Genomic DNA, 21901 nt, shown 5'->3' on the forward strand with positions numbered 1-21901 from the left:
TTAATCAAAATTCAAATCTTCAACACATAATTTAAAAAAAAAATTATCTGTATAATCTTTAAAAACTCTGGAAAATCTTAAAAATATAAATTATTCTGTAGTTTTGGCAACCCTGTCAGACACGTCTTTAAATGTGCTCTTCGGCCGTTTCCAGCCAGTATACCACAAACTGAAAGCAATCCTTAGCCAATGTGTTCTTGAACTGTTTACCGGTTATCCAGATCGGTATTGTTTAAGTCTTTAAGAGTTCTTCACCTCAGGAAATATCCACCTCGTTCTCGTCGATTAGCCCGCGCTGCGAGTCTTAAGTGTTCTTACAAATAATTGGTGGCAAGGATCCAATACTAATGATGATTTTGAATTTGAGAATCCGTTCACCATCGAATAGGTCTTGTCCACCTGGAGAACTTTGCCAAAGATGGTAACATTCTATCAAGTTAGAGCAAGCAATCAGAAGTCAAATGGTACACTACCGTTGACTGGTGAGGTCTGTCCATCCGAAAAACTTTGTCAAAGACAGCAACCTTCTAAGTAATCAAGTTGTCAAGTTAAAGCATCAATTAGGAGTCAAATGGCACACTATCATCGTCTGGTGAGAGAATTCTGTACTGAATTGTTAACCGCTCAATAGGTCTTGTGCGTCTGAGCCAGTGGTGGCGAATGTACATTTTTTGCAAAACCATCGGCCAGAGCGAAACTAAACAGTCAGCACACGGGTTGTCGTATATATTTACATTTCAAGAGAACACCGGAGATAGAGGATAGAGGAAAAATGACGCAGCCTATTCCTTTTTAAATAGTTTATTGTAATTACAGTTAAGTTGCAAGCTTGCGTGTGACAACTCCCTTTTTTAACTAGATTGTTTATTTACTAGGCTCAGTCGTGTGTGACACTTTGCGGAGCCAAAAATCCGTAATTTTTTAATTAACATTTTAAACAGCAGTAATCTAGGTTAGTAATGGGTACCAATTACGCGTGGCGGGCTCGAAGTTAATCGGTAACAATTTCGATTGGACTAGGTAGGAAACAGGTTTTTTAAGCCACCTTCAGATACTACTCTCGAACGGTTGATCAAATGCTGGCTGGGCAGGGGTAAGTAGCACAGAAACAGGTGAATAATAAGACAGGGACATAATGGCTGGAAAATGTGTGGAAAGGAGGGGATGGTCAAATCAAACTCTAACATCAGACAAACAAAGGAATTCGTAGATCGCCTGCTTGTAGGGAAGATCGCGGGTTCTCAATACATCTCTTACTTCACGGAAGGGTTGTATACAGGTTAAGTAATCGACTTTTAGCGATATCGGGGTGTCAACTCCCTTATTAACGCATAATTTTTGCATCTACAATGCTTATGAGTGGCTAGTAGATTGATGCAAAATTTGAAATTTTCGCTCCACAGTGCTTAACGGGTGATAAATAAAAAATTACAATTTTCATTTGGGCTCATGAAAAAACACATGACCATGAGATAAGAAAAAGAGATTTATTTCATATGAAGCTACGACACGTTCCTACAAAAAAAAAATCAATGAGCATTTCAATAAGGTCCATTATCAGCTGTTTGACGTAGCTTTATCATAATGTGAGAACATGAGCGTTGTACAGCATTTAAATTGATGTTACGAATGCAACTTTTGATTCGGTTTAGCAGCTGATTACAATTGTTTTTGTACACAAACGAACTCATATTTCCAAAAAATCTTCAATTGGGCGACACTGAGGTAATTTTTTTGGATTGCGGTTTTTTGGTACGCACGGGATATTTTGATTTAAAAGAAGGTTAGTGTTTTCTTAGCATAATGCGATGATGCCGTCTGCGTGATATTTTTGAAGATCCGCTAGGCTTGAACCATGGCTTAGAAATTCTTCTCTCCGATATGGTGATATACAGCATCACTTTCTGTTTAAACTTGTGTTTGAACTTGAATCTGAGATTTGGAGATGTTGTACAACTATTATCTGAATAATATCGATCATTTCCAGGAATGTGAGATTTTGAGAGAGGCAAAGTAACTTTCATCATCCAAGACGAGAAATTTTCTTGAGTAATTTCTTGTCATCCAACGGCATTGGGTTTCTACGTTCGAAATTTGTTAATTGGTGTATTCTGGAGATCTTGATTTCTTTCGACAAACTATTCCTATCCTTTTCAACGTTTTACAGATTTGAGGTTACGTGCACTTGAACTTTTTCACGGCTTTCCACTGACTTATCGAATCTTTGTCGAAGTCCTTTTTTGTTCATTATTTTGGCTGGTTGTTCACTACCCCTCTTCCGAACTGTTGTCAAGGAAGCCAGAATACGATAAACAATAGAAATTGGTACATTCTCTGATTTGAAATGATCCATCGTAAACTTTTACCACGATTTTCGTGTGTTTTGAAAAACTGTACAGTGTTTCTTGATTTCCATAAGCTATATCTTTTTTGTGGACATTTGTGGTTTGGTATGAGAGAGTTGAAGCTAGTCTCATTTTTTAGTTATCACCCGTTTAATCGTGTCCTGATTAATCTCCCAAAATTTAAACTCATTTGTCAAGAAACTGACTTGGAACAAACCATTTGGAACCTTGTACCATTTGGAACTTTGTACAAGATCGTTTTTGAGACAAACGTCAAATTATATAGTTGTTAATTGTTTAAGAGATTGATATTCTTATGGCATGATCAAGCAGTTGTTTTGTGGGGAGTACTGTATTCTGCAGAGTTACATAGTAACCACGGTTGTTGTGCTCTATTCTACGCACCAGAAACACCAATGTTGCCTGCGAGTTTTGAGATAGATATGAACAAAACAATTGGTTTTCCATAGTAATTTACAAATACACTTCAAATTTTGCATCAGTCTAGTGGCTAGTGTTCATTCTTATCTTTTAATTCCATGCAATAAACATTAAATAAATGCAGTAATTTTCCAGAAATCAGCAACTTTGCTTTGTACGAAAATGCAGAACATAGTTTAGAAATGTTACGACATTTTTTCCGTCACTTTTACTCATTTGTATGAAGAAATTTTTAAAAGCTTACACACTACGAAAAACTCATGCAAATTTCGGTTCCCTGAGACCGACACATGTAGGCGGCCCTTTTGACATAAGAATCAGTTGAAAGATATGAGAAAATCAATTCAATCAAACGTTCTCTTCGTCGAGTTGCTTATGTTTCGGTTTGAGAACATTAAATGTTACATGAAATGTTTGTTTGCGTTCCATGATTTACATCCAATAGGGATTACACCTCGTGTAAATGTAGGTTACTCATGCTCTGAGTGACCTATGCTTTTAGAAATTTCCCCATACGAATGATTAACAGTTACTCATAAATATGTAAAAGTGACTCACTCTCTGAGTTAAGGCTGGCGCACAATGGATAAGTTTTCTGGTTCTTTGACAGTTAGCCCAACCCGGAAGCCCGGAAACTTTTTTTCTTCCTTTGGTTTGTTTTCCGTCGATCTTGTTTTCCGTGCTGAGCACCAATGCTACCGACGCCAGGGAGGCAGCTCCCACACCTGGACCCCACCTCTCGACCCATCAACTCATGAACCGGGGACCAACGGCTTTACTTCCCTTCCGCAGGAAGGCGTGATTAGAGATGCTATGCCTCAGAACATCCCGGCGGCGCCGACTGGGATTGAACCCAAACCTGCTGGGGTGAGAGGTTATCACGCTTACCACTACACCACCGGCTCCGCTAACCCAGAAGCTTTGCATTGTGCGCCAGCCTTTAGTTTCGTTTTCAGTGAAGTTAAATCAGCAATTAGATGTCAAAAGATATCCTAGAGTCACCTGGTGATGGAATTTTCAACTTAATTGTTCTTCATCCAATAGGTCCTTTGAGCAACTGTGCTAATGTACTAGTTGAGCTCTCAATCCCTTTATTCTGTCAACCTATTTCATAATTAAAAAGACAACTTAACAACTTTTCCCAGAGAAAGGCTTTTATTTTAAGCTTTTAAAACATAAATTGTATAAAAGCTTTCATCGATCCTTCGAGATGATTCTTCCTGGGAAGCAAAGGCACAACTCTATCACACTGCTACATCACCATTATTGAATACCCTTTGACTTTTTGCTTCGTAGAGTACATGGCCCAAAACCGGTACTGGTGGAGCGGAACTCCATGCTAGTCGGTTTCCCATATTTGTTGCATTTCCACTTTGGCATTATTTATAGGATAGACACTGCGTTACGTATGCGGTTTTGTCGTGCGGTACATGGGCGGCATGGCACTACCAATATCTGGTAACCTACTATAGTTTACGGAATGGAGTGGCAAATTGGGTTCGACACACAGCCCAGCAGAGCATGTATAGTTGGCGATGCAGCGTAGCACTCTGTTGCGTAACATAATGGGTGGTTCGTGACTGCCTGAAGGAAATTGAAGTTGGTTCGGTTGTGGAAAATTATCGGTAAAAGTTGGAGTTTAAATTTTGCTGATCGCTGACCATGCGGCTCCTCATAAGACGGCAGAACTAAGTTTCTGGGAAATTGTACAAAGTTAAACACAGAAACTGATTGTGCCTATCTTTAATAACCCAATTTCAAAACTTCAACCATTTTCCCATCATTCTATCAACCGCAACGGTCTGAATTCTACCCCGGGAGAGAAAATGGTACACGCTGTGTAACATTCACCAATTTATTACCCCGGCGAAAAACCCTCCTGCCGATACGAGGGAAATTTCTAAAGAGGAAAATGTTTCCCGCCGTGACTTGTATACTTTTTTAATTTTATTATTTTTATTGCAGTTGGCTTACTTCCGGCCTTATCAAGATACCCTTCCCTTCGGAGTTCTGCTCAGCATCCCATGCGCGTGCAGTGTAGGTTACCTACACTACGCCGCACCGTGGCAAATGCAGCAGAGTCCTGAAAAGAATTCGTACAGCTTCTTACATATATGTAGTAACAACAACAGGGAAGCTCTGTGCCGTGAGGTAAGCATACAAATATCTAGGGCAAGCGTCTGGATATAAAACTACATGTGGAACCGTGACTTACACGGAAAAGTACCACTCCCTGGTTAGACTTCTTCGAAAGGTAATGCAAAAGCTAGGGATGTATGTGTGTGTGCAGAAGCGAACAATCTTTTGGCGTATTACATTAAAATTGAATGCAGTTTATGCATGCTGCGAGTCTCCCGGTGGCACTGGAGGATTTTGTATTGAGCCAGGTAGTTAACGAAGAGTTTTTGAAAAGAACTTTTAGCGTGAAATTTTTTGCCAAATTAGGCACAATAATTAACCTCTGGTATAAGCAGAATCTACAAACGTGCAGATAACATATTTATACGGAAATTTATAAAATTACAGACAGGTACCGTGTTTTGCGGATGGAAATTTAGCCGGTATTCCTTTTTCCCAAATCCTGGTCTTTGAAAGTAAGAATACTCGGTTGGTATCTTTATTAACAAAAAAAAAACACTGATATCAGCAAGAATATCGGCTAAAACTCCATCCGCAAACAACGGTACCTCTCTGAATACCAAAGTAACACAACGGTATAAACCAACAAGTAGCTGGTAGCAATTCTGATCACGTTATCTATTTGGGAGAAAAAGTTGGTGCATGTTTATTGAATTTGTTCGCCACTGTTTTTCGCCTATCTTGGAACGTCCTTCTTTATCTCGCATCGTAGCTGCCGAAGACAACAGGTTGGGTTGGGACCTTTTTAGGTTTCGATGGGAAAAAAGAATAGCAATGCAGTAATGGGTCACCCGAGCCAAGTGTCTGAGATCAAATTGAAAACTAATTTGGTTGTTGTGATGTCGTTGATAATGATTGCTTTGGTTGCTGTCATTTTGGTCGTCATTTTTAACCATTTAAAAATATCAAAATTTCTTCCTGTGACAGCATATTGACAACTAATTCAGCTATCAGTGAGTGCAAACTGGAAACTCAATTTGATGTACATTTTCCTGTTGATAACAAAACGATTATTGAAGGCAATGAAAACAAAACTGCAACAACATGTTTTTGAAGAGCAAATATACAGCAAAGTGAAGACAAAACGAATTATCAAATTAAATTGGAATAAAGGTACACGCCATACATTAAATGATCAGAGTAAAACAAAAACTACGATTAGTTTCCAATCCCGAGGGTTGATCAAAATTTGCTTGATGTTGGTGTTCCGTTCTGTGACGGTGAGGCAACTTAAAATGGAGAACGTCATATTATCAATCAATAAAATCAGTTCAAGCTAAACTTTGCATTAGGTCCTAAGTAACATTGACAGATTCTCTTCGTCGGCTTTCGCTTAGTATCCCTACGGCAATATAAAGACAATCCCAGGTATTTTCAGCACACAGATCGATAAAGGAAATCTAGCATCTAATACGACAAACACAACAAGAAACGCTTATGTGCTCAAATTATTAACGAGAGAGAAAGTCGACGAAGAGAATCGATCAATATTACTTAGGACCTAATGCAATGTTCAGCTTGAGTTCAATTGGTTGGATAAACCCGAGCGTCTGTTCACCATGGAGGTGCGGCTCAAAACGACGTCTGTTCTCCATGTTAGGAGCGGCTGATCACCGTCCTAGTGCCAGCGTGGGACTCTAAACAGAGCTGTGCACGATGGTCCCCCGGCGAGACAGGGGGTTGGGCAGGCCCAACAAGCCGCCCTGGAAAAAACAAATTTGCAAATACTGAAGAAAGAAATACGGATCGGAACAATCGGCACATACCTACGCGACGAAATAAGGACTACCATTGATAACTCGGAACATGGAACTGCAAATCGCTCGGCTTCCCGGGCTGCGATAGGTTAATCTATGACGAACTTCAACCACGCAACTTCGAAGTCGTAGCACTGCAGGAACTTTGCTGGACGGGACAAAAGGTATGGAAAAGCGGGCATCGAGCGGCTACTTTCTACCAGAGCTGTGGCACCAGCAACGAGCTGGGAACCGGCTTTGTAGTACTGGGTAAGATGCGCCAACGCGTGATTGGTTGGCAGCCAATCAACGCGAGGATGTGCAAGTTGAGGATTAAGGTCCGTTTGTTCAACTACATAGGCCCATTCTGCGCGGCGTGTGAGGTGAGGTGACTCACTGTCACTAGTGAAGTGACAATTGTCACCTCGGGTGAGGTGACTCTCCATTTGATTTACACGGAGAGTCGCCTCACCCGAGGTGATAATTGTCACTTCACAAGTGACAGCGTGTCACCTAACCTCACACGCCGCGCAGAATAGGCCAAACAGTATCATCAACGCGCACTGCCCACACGAAGGGAGACCCGACGACGAGAAAGAAGCGTTCTATGAGCAGCTGGAGCAGGTGTACGATGGCTGTTCGCAACGGGACGTCAAAATCGTCATCGTCGACATGAACGCTCAAGTAGGATGGGAGGCAATGTATAGACCGGCAATCGGGCCAAACAGCCTGCATGTCGTATCGAATGACAACGGCCAACGATGCGTGAACTTTGCAGCCTTTCGGGGTATGGTAGTTCGAAGTACCTTTTTCCCCCGCAAGGATATCCACAAAGCCAACTGAAGATCACCTGACCAACACACAGAAAACCAAATCGATCACGTTCTAATCGACAGGAAATTCTTCTCCGACATTATCAACGTCCGCACGTACCGCAGTGTGAACATAGATTCGGACTACTACCTGTAGATAATATATGTTGATAATAAATTAAAAGTAATAATAGTTCTAGTGTATTCAAATAATAATAATGCATGTGATAATAATAAATCATGTGTAGCCTAGTAGCCTGCTACCACCTGCTACCTCAAACAGAATTTGAATTAAATAAATAAAACGAAAGCACTTAGCTCTCAGAAACGCGAGAGTGTGAGAGTGAAAAGAAGAAATAAAGCGAAAGCACTAATCTCTCAAAAGCGCTAGAGTAATTCTAGTACGTCTCTGAGAGAAACATGTAGCTAAAGCATCGCAAACAGGAAAGCTTCCATAGAAATTGAGAGCTGAGAGAGGATAACTTGATCAGTTTTGAGACAGACGTGAACAAGAACAGTTCAGTTCAGTTGTGTGCATCAATTTACAGATTGAAAAGATGGAGAAATCTGGGAAATCCGACACTACCTAGTTGCAGTATGCATGCGCTCAAAACTCTCGACGGTGCACGACTACACGCAGCAGCTGGAAGTTGCACTACCCATGGAAGGGCAGCCTAGCGCAGCTATCTTCAAGAGAAGCTGCGCTAGGCTGGAGGGACATCCGTTCCGCCATAGGTAGTACTGCTGCAGCGGCACTAGGTACTGCAATCCCGGACCGAAGAAATGACTGTTTTGATGACGAATGCAAACTGTTAGTAGAGGAGAAGAATGCAGCACGGGCGAGAATGATGCAACACCGCACGAGGCTGAATGTGGAGCGATACAGACAACCGTGGAACAGGCAAAACTCGGTTTTCCGAAGGCAGAAGCTTCAGTAAACGAAACACGGAAGTTCTACGAGAAGCTAAATAGTTCGCGCAAAGGTTACGTGCCGCAAGCCGATATGTGCAAGGACTTGGACGGTAACCTTCTCACGAACGAGTGTGAGGTGATTGCGAGGTGGAAGCATTATTTTAACGAGCAACTCAACGGTGAAGCAGCAGAAAACGAAGGTGGCACGGCAACAGACCTTGGTGCACGCGCAGAAGACGACAGGCTACCGGCCACTGATCTTCAAGAAGTTGAGGAGGAGATCGGTCGGCTGAAGAAGAACAAAGCAAGTGGTGTAGATCAACTACCAAGTGAGCTATTGAAATACGGTGGTGAAGCACTGGGTAATTGCCAAGATTTGGGAGGAGGAGATATTACCGGAGGAGTGGATGGAAGGCTTTTTTTTTTTTTTTTTCTTTATTATAGAGATTTTAAGCCATTGGCTAGTTCATCTCTTATGGATGGAAGGTGTCGTATGCCCAATCTACAAAAAGGGTGACAAGTTGGATTGCTGCAACTACCGCGTGATCACACTGCTGAGCCCCGCCTACAAGGTACTCTCCCAAACTCTATGCCACTGCCTGTCACCATTTGCATGAGAGTTCGTTGGGCAATACCAGGCGGGATTCATGGGTGCCCACGCTACCACGGACCAAAATTTCACGATTCGGCAGGTTCTGCATAAATGCCGCGAATACAACGTGACCACACATCATTTGTTCATCGATTTCAAATCCGCATACGACACAATCAATCGAGATCAGCTATGGCAGATTGTGCACGAGTACGGATTTCCGGATAAACTGACGCGATTGGTCAAGGCGACGATGGATCGAGTGATGTACGTTATTCGAGTATCGGGGACACTCTCGAGTCCCTTTGAATCTCGAAGGGGGTTACGGCAAGGTGAAAGACTTTCGTGTCTGCTATTCAACATCGCGTTAGAAGGTGTGATCAGAAGAGCTGGGATAGACACGAGTGGCACGATCTTCAGGAAGTCCATCCAGCTTCTTGGCTTCGTCGATGACATTGACATCATGGCACGGAACTTTGAGACGATGGCGGAAACGTTCATCAAACTGGAGGCTGAAGCTAGGCGGATTGGACTTGCCATCAACGCATCAAAGACAAAATACATGAAAGGAAGAGACAAATGTTCACCTCCCACCCCGAGTTCAGATTGACGGTGACGAAATGGAGGTGGTTGATGAGTTCGTGTATTTGGGCTCACTGGTGACCGCCGAGAATGATACCAGCAGAAAAATTCAAAGACGCATTATGGCAGGTAATCGTGCCTACTTTGGACTCCGGAGGACGCTCCGGTCGAATAAAATTCGCCGCCGCATGAAGTTGACTGTCTACAAGACGCTGATTAGACCGGTGGTCCTCTACGGCCACGAGACCTGGACTATGCTCGTAGAGGACCAACGCGATCTTAGTGTTTTCGAACAGAAGGTGTTGCGTACCATCTACGGTGGAGGGCAGATGGAAGACAGAACGTGGAGGAGGCGAATGAACCACGAATTGCACCAGCTGCTGGAAGAACCATCCATCGTCCACATTGCCAAAATTGGACGACTACGGTGGGCTGGGCACGTCGTAAGAATGCCGCACGACGACCCAGTAAAAATGGTTCTAAAAAGTGACCCAACAGGAACAAGAAGAAGAGGCGCGCAGCGGGCAAGGTGGATCGACCAAGTAAATAGAAGGCGACCTGCGGACCCTTTGCAGACTACAAGGCTGGCGAAGTGTGGCCATGGATCGAGTAGAGTGGAGACGACTTCTTCAGACAGCAGAGGACAACAAGGCCTTAGCCTGATTGGTAAGGTAAGTAATGGTTGGATAACCTTAAATACCACCCAGAATTAGCGGTGGGTGCCCGTGTACAGTAACCTGAATTTATTCACCTATGATGAGATCCGACCCTTACACTCAAAATGACCATCTTATTCTTATTTATTAATCTTTATTTGATGTGCAACATGGTGGATTTTAGGTCAAATTAGGTTTTGAACAATTACCCGTGGAAACCCGGCACATGCCAATCATAAGATATTATGATGATATTTTGTATTTCTCCCATGGTGGGTATAGCACTTCCGTTTCCGAAGCAAATCTTGACGGTATGGTTAATGTCAATGCCACTCATTATCAACTTCCAAGTTACGACTAATAATGTTCGTTGAGCAGGCCTTCGTTTGAAACATTCTTACAACACTGGCTCTGTCAGAATCCCTTCCGCGATTATTAAAAACCTTTAGCATCCATCTTCAACCTCTCTTTGGATTCTGGGATCTTTCCTGACGGCTTGAAGGATTCTTTTGTTTTCTCTGTCTTCAAAAAAAGGCAATAAGCAGTCGGTGTCCAACCACCGACAAACCGACATAAATGACCATAGCAAAAACAATAAAATTTCTGACCAAAGCACACTAATGACATCTGGCTCCGGGTTCCCGGGAAATATTTAGCTAAGCCATGAGACCGCATGCAAAAGTTATGAATTAGTTCGTGTCTGATCTATTCTGGAAAAATTATTTTTATCTAGATCAAAAAATCCTATGGTTTTGACAGTTCGGATCACTGCACATTTGAATCGACCGTTTACGATTTTCGGGCATAAGTTAGAATTAAGTGTCATGTCGGTTTGTCGGTGGTCCAACTACCGTGACATCGCCGCTTTCTGTGCAGTCTCAAAACTTTTTGAACTATTTGTGCTAGATTATTGAAAACACACATGCTCTAGTTACATCGCGACCGAACAACACGTATTTATGCCGAACTTACCTCATCTCAACTTACTTTCATTTTTGGTTTCGCCATAGACTTTAGGGGGATTTTCTGTTTAAAAACACTGTATTGTTCGCTAGTCCACTCCACATTGGAGGACTGTTCCGTAGTATTGGGCTCTTTTTTACAGCAACGGGGTGAATTGTATTGAGGCCATTCAGATTTGTACGTTTCGCTCTTCGTTGGCTACCCTGGAGTGATCCTAGCTGTAGCTGTAATTTGATGTCCCTACAATTACTTAGTGTTCGCCGTGGCATCTCTAAGGCTACCTTCATCGCTGATATAAAGGTGACAGCAAAAATATAACATTATTCAACATAGTAAATACACATAAATACCGATTTTTTAAAACCTTTGATACCGATCAGCTTGAAAAAAATCTGGCAAAGTTGCTCCGAACAACAAAGTAAACCAACTGTCGAAAGCGATCGACACCGAGAGATGCACCTGTTGCTGCATCTACAGCTGAAAGTGATTGCGATCAAATCTTTCCAAGACATCATAAAATGGAAAAAATCAGGTAAAGGGAGTCCCACATCAAATTGGATCACGGAAAAAACGCTGTAGAAAATTACCCACACGGAAACAAATCCGATTCCATTTTCATGAATAAAAAAATGATGAAATGTAAAAACTTGCCATCCCATAAAATCGTAACAATGATTCATGATAACGTCATGGAAATTCATGGTTTCATAATGCAGTGGAATCAAGACCGCTACAAGCGTTACACGTATTTGGCAAACCGTGTTCATAAACCGCTCTACATAGGTATGTTTTATACGTCTTTTGTCTTCCATCTTATACAAGAACTGATAGTCTAGTGGTCAAAGAATGGGTTAAATGATTTCAAGGTTCTTGGTTCGAATCCAGTCTGATGCTTTATTTTATTCTTTTTACATTTTTTGGTTAAAAGTTAAACCCATGAATTTAGATTATGATTTCAACTCGGATGATTCATGATTTTGGGAATGTTTGCTGCGTTACGCAAAAGTTGCTCATGATATCATGAATATTATTCATGGTGTATTTTCATAACATGAAAATACGCTATGTTCATGAAATCATGAGTCATTTTTCTCAGTTCGGAGATCGGATTTTTTCCCGTGCATCGGGTATTTTCTCTTGAAAATTTGGGTAGAAGTAGTTAAGAGTGTATTGTTTACACTGTATTTTTATCGCTGTCAGTTTTTCGGAAGTTGGAAAAAAATGGCGTCACCCGAAAAGCAACGTCGCGAATTGATTTTGCGGCCGGCGCCGGTGGTGTAGTGATAAGTGTGACTGCTTTCTAACACCCCAATGGGTCTGGGTTCAATCTCCAGCCGAGGTCGGTGGGATTTTTCTGAGGCATAAAAATCTCTTGTCACGTCTTCCTTCGGAAGGGAAGTAAAGCCGTTGGTCCCGGCCCATGTGTGTTGTGAATGGGTGCGATATCCTACGCAGGTGTGGAAGCTGCCTTCCTGCACATTCGGTTGCCGTCAATGGATGGCAATCGATGTCCGTCGGTGATTGGCACTAGATTGCGGAACAGAGACCGACGTTAAATAAAGGAAAGAAAAAAAAAATTGATTTTGCGCAAGCACCTGGAAAATCCTCAACTCTCTCATCGGGGCATCGGAAAACAACTCGGAATTGTGCAGTAAACGGTGAGTCATGTGATTAAACGTTACTACGAAACTCTGAGCATCGAACGGAAGGAGAAATGCGTTCAGAATGGATGTTCTATTAGTGATCAGAATCAAAAGCGTGTCGTGAAAGCGTTGAAGCGGAATCCCAATGCTTCGGTCAGGGATGTGGCCAAAATGTTGAAATTGTCCAAGTCTTTCGTTCAGAGAGCCAAGGGCCGGGAGGTAATGCATACGTACAAAGTGCAGAAGGCTCCAAATCGTGACGAACGGCAAAATACGGTGGGAAAGTCACGGGCAGGGCTGGCAAATGTAATTTTCAATGAAAGATCTCACGCGATATTTACAGAGATACTTCTGTCACTATCATTGGATGAGAAAACGATGATAGAGATTTTCTTCAAAATTTCATCGAATTTTTTGTCATGACAGAACGTCACAGTGTTGTGATCATCGTAATTACAAGCCCATTTAATACTATTAAAGTTACTTGTACCGAGGAAATCTTTAGAATATATTCACTCTACCGATTACATACGGTTGTTTGCTTAAATTCATCTAAATCAGTTAGAAATATTGATGTCAAAGCCGCATAAGAATAATTCTCATGAGTGCTTGATCATTGAAAAATGACAAGAAAGCTAATGATAGGTAGTTTCGTATCGTAATAGTGAGAGGACCTGTTTTCTCATCGTCACATGACGGCCGTGATATTTAGCAGCTCTGGTCACGGGCCTGCTGTACACCCAGATGCTGGTGAAGTCTCATTGTCTCATCATGGATGATGAGACTTACGTCACGCCGGCAGCTTTCGGGGCTACTGGTCTTCACCGCCCAGCAGAAACTTTCAAAGTTTGCAAAAAAATGAATGATTTGTCAAGCAATCTGCTACAAACGGAGAGATCTACCTCAAGGAGTGTCTAAAGAAGCAACATGAGGGCCCTACGATCTTCTGGCCGGATCTAGCTTCGTGCCACTATTCAAATGTTGTCCTGGAGTGGTACGAAGACAACGGGGTCACTTTCGTACTCAAGGACATGAACCGCCCCCCCCCCCCCCAGCGCACCGGAACTAAGACCCATCAAAAAATACTGGGCCATTATAAAGCAGGCTCTACGGAAGCATCCCAAGGAGGTCAAATCTGAGGAAGACATGAAGAAAAAGTGGGTTTCCCTACAGAAGAAGCTGCAACCAGATGTTGTACAGAACCTAATGAGTGGAGTTAAGCGTAAGGTACGAGCGTACGGTTATGTTATAGAAGTTGAATAAAATATATATGCCAAACGCTTACTAATGGGTATTATTTTATTGTCTGAAAGTTTGAAAAGGATTGGTCAACAAGGTAATTTTCTACAGTGTTTTTTTTTTTTCGTGATGCAATTTGATGTGGGTCACCCTTTACTTAAGGCTTGAACACGAAAAAATCCAGACACGAACATTTTGTTGGGGTTTAAAATTGCGTTTTAGTTTTCATTGTTCAATGTAACAGCTATACATTAGTAGGTGTTATGCTGATTGTAAGACCATTGCTTCAGTGTTACATAGGCCATAGCTCGAGCTTTTCTTCGTACACGGCCCATCATCTTTCGAACGAGCCCTGTTCCCACTTGTTTGACTGCCAAATTCCATTTCCACTTGAAATCCTTCAAGTCAATTACAGTTCCACCCTTTGTCTTCAGTATGTGGTTCACAATTGATCAGTGTTACTTCGACTTTGCCGAAGACATTCACTTTCTATCTGGTCATCGGCATGTTTTTTTTTTGCACTCTGGTGCCACCTAGTGTGTCGATTCCAACTTATACTGTTCACTAAATAGTTGGTGCTAGGACCACGACGCTATTTTGGTAGGTTAAACTACATCAACAGGTCATAAGCATTTCATACGTCCTAGGGGATTCATGAAGATAATTTGTTTACGTAGCCTCTGAACAGCTTCTTTAATAATTACTAGAATTCAGATAACAGATTAACGTTAGCTTTCTAAGATCAATAGCCGACGCAGTTCGCTCCGTACGATATGAACATAGTATGTTTACACGCTTTCTTTAACCTTTATCTATCAGCATCCGTTCGGCTCATCATTCCTTGTATGTAGGTATCAACAACAAAAACAGTAGGTTTAGTTTCATCCAGATGCACAACTTTTCCATTTGAAGAGTAGAGGATGGAGTAAAAAAATACAACTCTCGTCAACCGTATCGGACATGTAGGAATGCTACTGGAGCTATGCTACGGCCCCATGTGTAGTTCCCCAGCTGGATGCTGCTTTCAAGTTGAATGCCTTGGTACGGAGACCGATACTGGCTGCTGCTCGTGTGTAGTTACAAATGGTTTTCATTCAATCGAGTGCTATGTTTGCTTTTCATACATGATGGCATGTGTAGTAAGGACTTCTGGGGTAAAATGGACCCCCGGGGCAAAATTACTTTTTAGAATTTAAAGTACGTTTTATACTTCTTTTTCGAGGATCTGTGAATGAGCATTGCTAGTTCTATGGTTCAATTAGCATTGCTGCTAGATATATCCTCGAGAAATTTTTGGAAATGCATTTAAAATTGGCAAAAAGGCATGTTGAACCATGTTCCCATACTCCCTCTTTTCCGTGGAGCAAAGATAAATAAAAATGCGAACTAAAGGGACACAAAGTTCAGTGAGTGTGTGTGGGTGTGTGTGTGTATGTCATGAAAGGAGCATTTTCTTTTCAAAACTGCAAATGGATTAGCTAAACTTAATGCGATTTTCCACTTTTTGCTTTCCTTTTCTCCAAATCTATGGCACTCTGCTTGGCACGTTGATGACATTGGTGAAATCCAACAGCGAATAATGGACTCGGCCGAACAAGCGGCACTGTCCGAGTCCGACCTGGAGTCCGGTGCGTCCAAATCGCACGGGAATGGGTTCTACGATGCCAGACGAATAAACGAGTACCAATCGGACGGGCGATTGGCTGAGGGTTCCCGGCAGATGCTGCTGAGGCACATGAGGCGCTTCGAGGGCTATCCGGTCAATATTAGCCTCAGCTCGGTACTGATGGCGAGTGGGTTAAACGTTGACGGTAAGGACATGGGTGGCTTTCGCCATTTATCCTTCATTCACAATCAATTTATTTGATTTTTCCTTCAATGTTAGATGCAGAAACGCAAGCAGCCATTAAGTGGTCTTCTCATTTGGATCCCCTTTTCGCCAACAATATCGAGAGGGACTCGGCTTTGTCGTGGCAGTATTTTGGCTCCAGCACTGGCTTCCTGAGACGGTTCCCTGGGACAGCTTGGCCTCCGGAAACTTCCTACGGCAGCAAGGAAATCAGCGATTTCCGATCGGAGGATTGGTTCATACAGGCAGCTTCCTCACCGAAGGATGTGGTAGGCAAAACAAAACGTTATTATTATCAAAACTCAATAAGATTCTATATTTGTGCTTATTTACGTAGATGATCTTGCTGGATTCGTCGGGATCGATGAGTGGTAAAGAGTATCAGCTAGCAGTGGCCACAGCTTCCGCAATCATGGACACGCTGGGAGACGATGACTTTTTCAATTTGATTTCATTTGCCGATCAACCACGGGTGATCGTACCGTGCTTCCAGGAAAAAATGGTGAGTACTTATGACTGAATCTTTAAATACATTTTTTTTAGAACTCCCAACCCCCTAAAGTGTCTGCGTGGCTCATGAACAGCCCCTAAAGTGGAACAAATTTTGACATTCAAATGTTTTAAAACTGGTGTTCTGAGTGTTTTTTTTTATCAACCATTAAAATTTAGCTACTCCAGATAAAAAAAAACAAAACCAATAGACTTGACTCTCTTAGATTTCCTTGAAACTCATAATTCAGCAATCCCATAGAAAACAGTTATAGTGGATCTTATAATTTCGCTTCAATAGGTAATTTGTTCAATATTGAAAAAAATACTAGACCTATATTTTTTTATTTCGCCCTCTCCGTGTTAGGGTGGTGCAAAAATTCAGCATTTTCCTAGTTTTAATTATTTTAAAAATCATAACTTTTAAAACACTGAACCGATTGTTTGGATTAAAAGGTTAAATGAGAGATTATTAATAAAATTTTCAGGAAAAAATATAAATATGTTCTTTAATTGTGGCTTTACATTGAAAAACATTGTTATAATCGATGGTCATGATTTTCATGGTCTTGGGACTAAAGGTATTATAGCATGTTATGTTTTAATATTTAGTTTTGAATAATGGAGGCTCATGGCAGTTTATGAGTTAAAACTAAAAACTTAATACTTTTGAAAAATTTTAGCTGAGAAACGAAAATACAAAATTTACAGCAACTTGTCACAAAGAAATGGTTTGTGAAAATTGTGCTACTAGGGATTGCGTTCAATAAATAAACACGATCTTTCATTGAAATTGAAAATGTTTGTTTTTGAACACTGTCCTGGTCAACCTCACAAGAAAAGATCACGGTAGTGACCCCCAGAGTTTACAAATGGGACCATTTCTTTCAGATTCAGAATGCCGAAATATTAGAAAATCCAAAATATGAGTGGTAATGGAGCAGATACGGTGCCAAGAGGTCAGGGCAAATGGCCAAAATGAACCTTTTTTAAAACTTTATTGCAATAATAAATTGATATATTTATGCCTCCAAAGTGTTTGCGATGATCACTAATAAGACATAATTTTCCGACTCGACTATTTCGGATTTGCATTTTTTTTTTACTTTATAAGAGAGATTTTTAGCCGTTGGCTAGTTCATCTCTATTAATTTGCATAATTGTTTGCTATGGTCATTAATTGCATAATTGTTTGCTATGGTCATTAATTCACATATGAGCTAAAATTCTGCCATTTCGAATCTCGCTAAATTTTGAAATGGCGTATTCGATATTTTTCAATAAATCATACAGTCAGGAATCCTTATCGACGGATTCCTTATTGCCAGTATCCCTTATTGCCGGATCCTTATTGCCGGGCTATCCGCGAATAAGGATACCCACAGCTTATGGTATTTTCACTAATAGGGGCTGTGGTGGATTATCTCATTTGTTTCAAAATATAAAGCTATACTGTCTTCGACAAAGTTGTTGTACTGGAATAGACCAACAAGATTGTGTCATTGGGTTCAGGTTTAATTGAGAACTACGCCACTAGAGGCGCTTCACTTTTATGTTACTTATGACGGGCGCAATAATATATGGATCTTAGGTCCAACATACAATTTTTCGTGATCCTTGTGGTCGCCATATTAGTTTAGAGCTCTACGCAGCACTAGTGTGCACATGAGTTTTGTATATAAGCTGTATCTCAAAATCCTGGCCATATAGAAGGTTACTGTCTTCAGCAAAGTTGTTCAGGTGATCATGTCCTTTTGTATGGTGTTCATATTAGTTCAGAACTCTCTCACTACGCAGCGCTACTGTGCTTGTGAACTTCCTATATAAACTGTATCTCGAGAACCTGACCATATAGAAAGTTGCTGTCTTCAGCAAAGTTGTGCTGGTAATCAAGTCCTTTCGTGTGTAGTGAGAGAGTTCTTAACTAATATGAACACCATACAAAAGGACATGATCACCTGAACAACTTTGCTGAAGACAGTAACCTTCTATATGGCCCGGATTTTGAGATACAGCTTATATAAAAAGCTCATGTGCACACTAGCGCTGTGTAGTGAGAGAGTTCTGAACTTATATGGCAACTATCCGAAAGGACTTGGTCACTTGAACAACTTTGCTCAAGACAGTAACCTTCTATATGGCGAGGATCATGAAAAATTCTATGTTGGACCTAAGATCCATATATTATTGCGCCCGTTATAAGTAACATAAAAGTGAAGCGCCTCTAGCGGCGTAGTTATCAATTAAACCTGAATACAATGACACAGGCTTGTTGGTCTATCCCAGTACAACAACTTTGTCGAAGACAGTATAGCTTTATATATTGAAATAAATGAGATAATCCACCACAGCCCCCATTAGTGAAAATCCCCTAAGCTGTGGGTATCCTTATTCGCGGTTCCTTATTCACGCCCCCGTTACCCCGGCAATAAGCATTCCTGACTATAACTCTAAAATGTCACTTCCAACCGAAAGTCTGAGACGAAGTGGTATGAAGCGATTATTCCTTTCCAAGAAAAATAAACAAAACTTCCAAAAACGTGTTTAGCCTTCGCCACTTAAAAAAAGCTGTAACTTTGTAACGAATGCAAGCGGTGCCTCAACTTTGGACATGGTACCCGCAACTGTAACATCAAGCCACGCTGCTGCAACTGCGCTCAAGAACACGCCACTTCCAACTGCCCTGCGGTCATGGTTCCAACAGATAGTGCTCCAAACGCGAGTACTTCAAACGAATCCGAAAACAGGTGGCAACCAACAACCAATCAGAATGCAAGAAGGACAAAACCCCGGCATTCAGGACGGAGGATTTTCCGTCTCTTCGTGCACCTCAGCAAAGGCAAGCGAATTCACGGGTGCAACAAGCCCCCCCCCCCCTCAAGAAGCTTGTGGTGATTCTGTTGAGCAAATATCTTCACCCCCTGGATTCTGGAGACAACCAACAGCGCAAAACAATAACCCCGATCTGTTCTGAGCGGATGAACTGATTGAAATTTTTGTTAACTTGACCGGTGCTCTTCGTAACTGCCACAATAATCATCCAGTATGGCGTCTAAACCACTAGCTATGGTCACCTGGAACGCTTGCTCCTTAAAAGCAAAAAACATAGAGCTTGACGACTTCCTCCGCAAGTATAACATCGACGTGGGCCTCCTCAACGAGACCCACCTCAAGTCCGGTGACAGTTACTGGATGCCGAACCACAACATCATTCAGCTTGATCGTATCAGTCTGTCTCATATTCACACCTCTATCATCGAGGCCCTTGGTGTGGAGGTGAAAACGTCGACTGCATACGTCCAGTTCATCGCCCTCAACAGTGTGCCGCCAGCAGTAGACTAGCGGCTAAATTCAAGAAAGACCCCCCCACCATCACCCGTACCGGTTCCCGCTTTGTTGTTGGAGGAGATCTGAATGCCCGCCATGAGGCCTGGCGGAACTACCAGCAGAACCAGAACGGTTGTCTGCTGTTCGACCACTCGCAGCATGGGCTGTACTCCGTTTGGTTCTAGAACGAGCCAACATTCATCTCACCGGCGGGCAAGCCATCGACGCTACACCTGTTCCTGACAAATACGGGCTTGTCCGAGCCGGTAACCTTGAACGATCTCAGCTCCGACCACTAACCGGTTGTGGCTGAACAGGGCTCCAACGTGGCCCCTGCTCCAAGCCTGCGCAAGGACTACCACCGCGTTAATTGGGCCCAGTTTGGACGCGTGGTAGACAGACACATCATCGACAACCCCCCGCTTGAAACTGTGGAGGACATCGACCGAGCGTTGGAGGGAATCCATCAAGCCATAACGGTGGCTGACAAGGCGTGCGTCCAACGAGTTCCTGTGAGGGGTAAGTTTATTGCCATTGATTCTCACACCCAACTCTTGATTCGCCTGAGAAATATTCGTAGACGCCAGTTCCAAAGAACCGGCGATCTAGCGAGGAAACTTGAAATGATCGATTTGAACAAGGTGATTGCTTCCAGAATGGTCTCACACCGGAACGAAAGTTTCGAACGGCTTGTCCAGAATCTGAACGACCGCTCTAGACCATTCTGGAAGGTTGCCAAGGTCCTAAAGACGATCGAAATATGATAGAGACTTGAAATTACCTCACTTTTCCTAACTTTTGGACACGAACATTTAGCTGTCAAATGAAGCTTTCATAGAAGCGGCGCCGGTGGTGTAGTGGTAAGCGTGATTACCTCTCACCCCAGTAGGCATGGGTTCAATCCCAGTCGGTGCCGCCGGGATGTTCAGAGGCATAACATCTCTGATCACGCCTTCCTTCGGAGAGGAAGTAAAGCCGTTGGTCCCCGGTTTATGAGTTGATGGGTCGATAGGTAGGGTCCAGGTGTGGGAGCTGCCTCCCTGGCGTCGGTAGCATTGCACAGTGGTCCAAACGGCGAAAAACGTGATCATGTGAGATTACGCAAAATCCTTTGACTTTAGGTATATAGTGTCTTGAGAGAAGTTTTAAGGCATAATTGGCGCCATCTTTTGACGGTAGCCATTTTGTGATCAATCCCCCTAAAAGTGGGATCCAAAATTATTTTTTTTAAAGTTGAGATAGAAGGTTTATGTATTCAGCAAAGTTGTAGATTATGACAATACAAACAACTTTGCTCAAGACATGAACCTTCTATCTTTTTGCTCAATTCATCTATAAAGCGTTTTTTTGTGGACGTGCCTCTTAAATCAAATTTTTTTTACCACAACGTTTCTATGTAATTTTTACAGACAACTCTGGCATGATTTTGCAGCATTTTGTTGTACTTTCAAATGTAAGTTGTTTGATCTGCCACCATCTGCCACCTTATGAAATATTTGAGTTCAAAAATAGGCCACTTTTATTGAAAAATCCCAAATATCTCCAGTATATAGGAAATAGCGAGAAATAATGTTCAACAAAAACATGTATTTTGACAATACAAAGAAGTTCTTACAACATTGCAAACCTGTAAAAATTTATAGAAAAAGTTATGGTAAAAATATATGATTTAAGGGGCACGTCCACAAAAAACGCTTTATAGATCAATTGAGCAAAAAGATAGAAGGTTCATGTCTTCAGCAAAGTTGTTTGTATTTACATAATGTACAACTTTGTTAAATACACAAACCTTCTATCTCAACTTTATAAAAAAATGAGTGTTGGATCCCACTTTTAGGGGATTGATCACAAAATGGCTACCGTCAAAAGATGGCACCAATTATGCCTTAAAACTTCTTTGAAGACACTATATACCTAAAGTCAAGAGATTTTGCGTAATCTCACACGATCACATTTTTCGCCGTTTGAACCACTGTGCATTGGTGTTCAGCACGGAAAACAACATCGACGGAAAACAAATCAAGGAAAAAATAAAGCTTTCAGCGACCTTCAGGAGTGGCGCTACAAAAAAGTGACATATGTATTATGCATTAGGGTCTAAAAAGACCCAGACTGCAACTCGCTCCCAAAAATCAATTTTTGAACCGATTCTTGATCTATTGGCCTCAACACAAAA

At 41.9% G+C, this 21901-nt stretch overlaps 1 protein-coding gene across 1 annotated transcript in view; it reads left to right on the top strand.

Annotated features, from left to right (window-relative positions):
- Nucleotides 1-20334, top strand: part of stol (stolid) — a 214417-nt gene extending 194083 nt beyond the window's left edge. Inside the window, exons 4-9 of the mRNA XM_065218619.1 lie at nt 15634-15871; nt 15946-16178; nt 16247-16411; nt 19911-19991; nt 20043-20244; nt 20306-20334. Of these exons, the coding sequence (XP_065074691.1) occupies nt 15634-15871; nt 15946-16178; nt 16247-16411; nt 19911-19991; nt 20043-20244; nt 20306-20334 (948 nt within the window). The remainder of the gene's footprint in view (nt 1-15633; nt 15872-15945; nt 16179-16246; nt 16412-19910; nt 19992-20042; nt 20245-20305) is intronic.
- Nucleotides 20335-21901: the final 1567 nt, after the last annotated feature.

The sequence above is a fragment of the Ochlerotatus camptorhynchus genome, unplaced genomic scaffold (assembly GCF_037179485.1).
Source record: "Ochlerotatus camptorhynchus isolate MF236.1 unplaced genomic scaffold, CSIRO-AGI_Acam_v1.1 ptg000090l, whole genome shotgun sequence".
Taxonomy (NCBI): Eukaryota; Metazoa; Arthropoda; class Insecta; order Diptera; family Culicidae; genus Ochlerotatus; species Ochlerotatus camptorhynchus.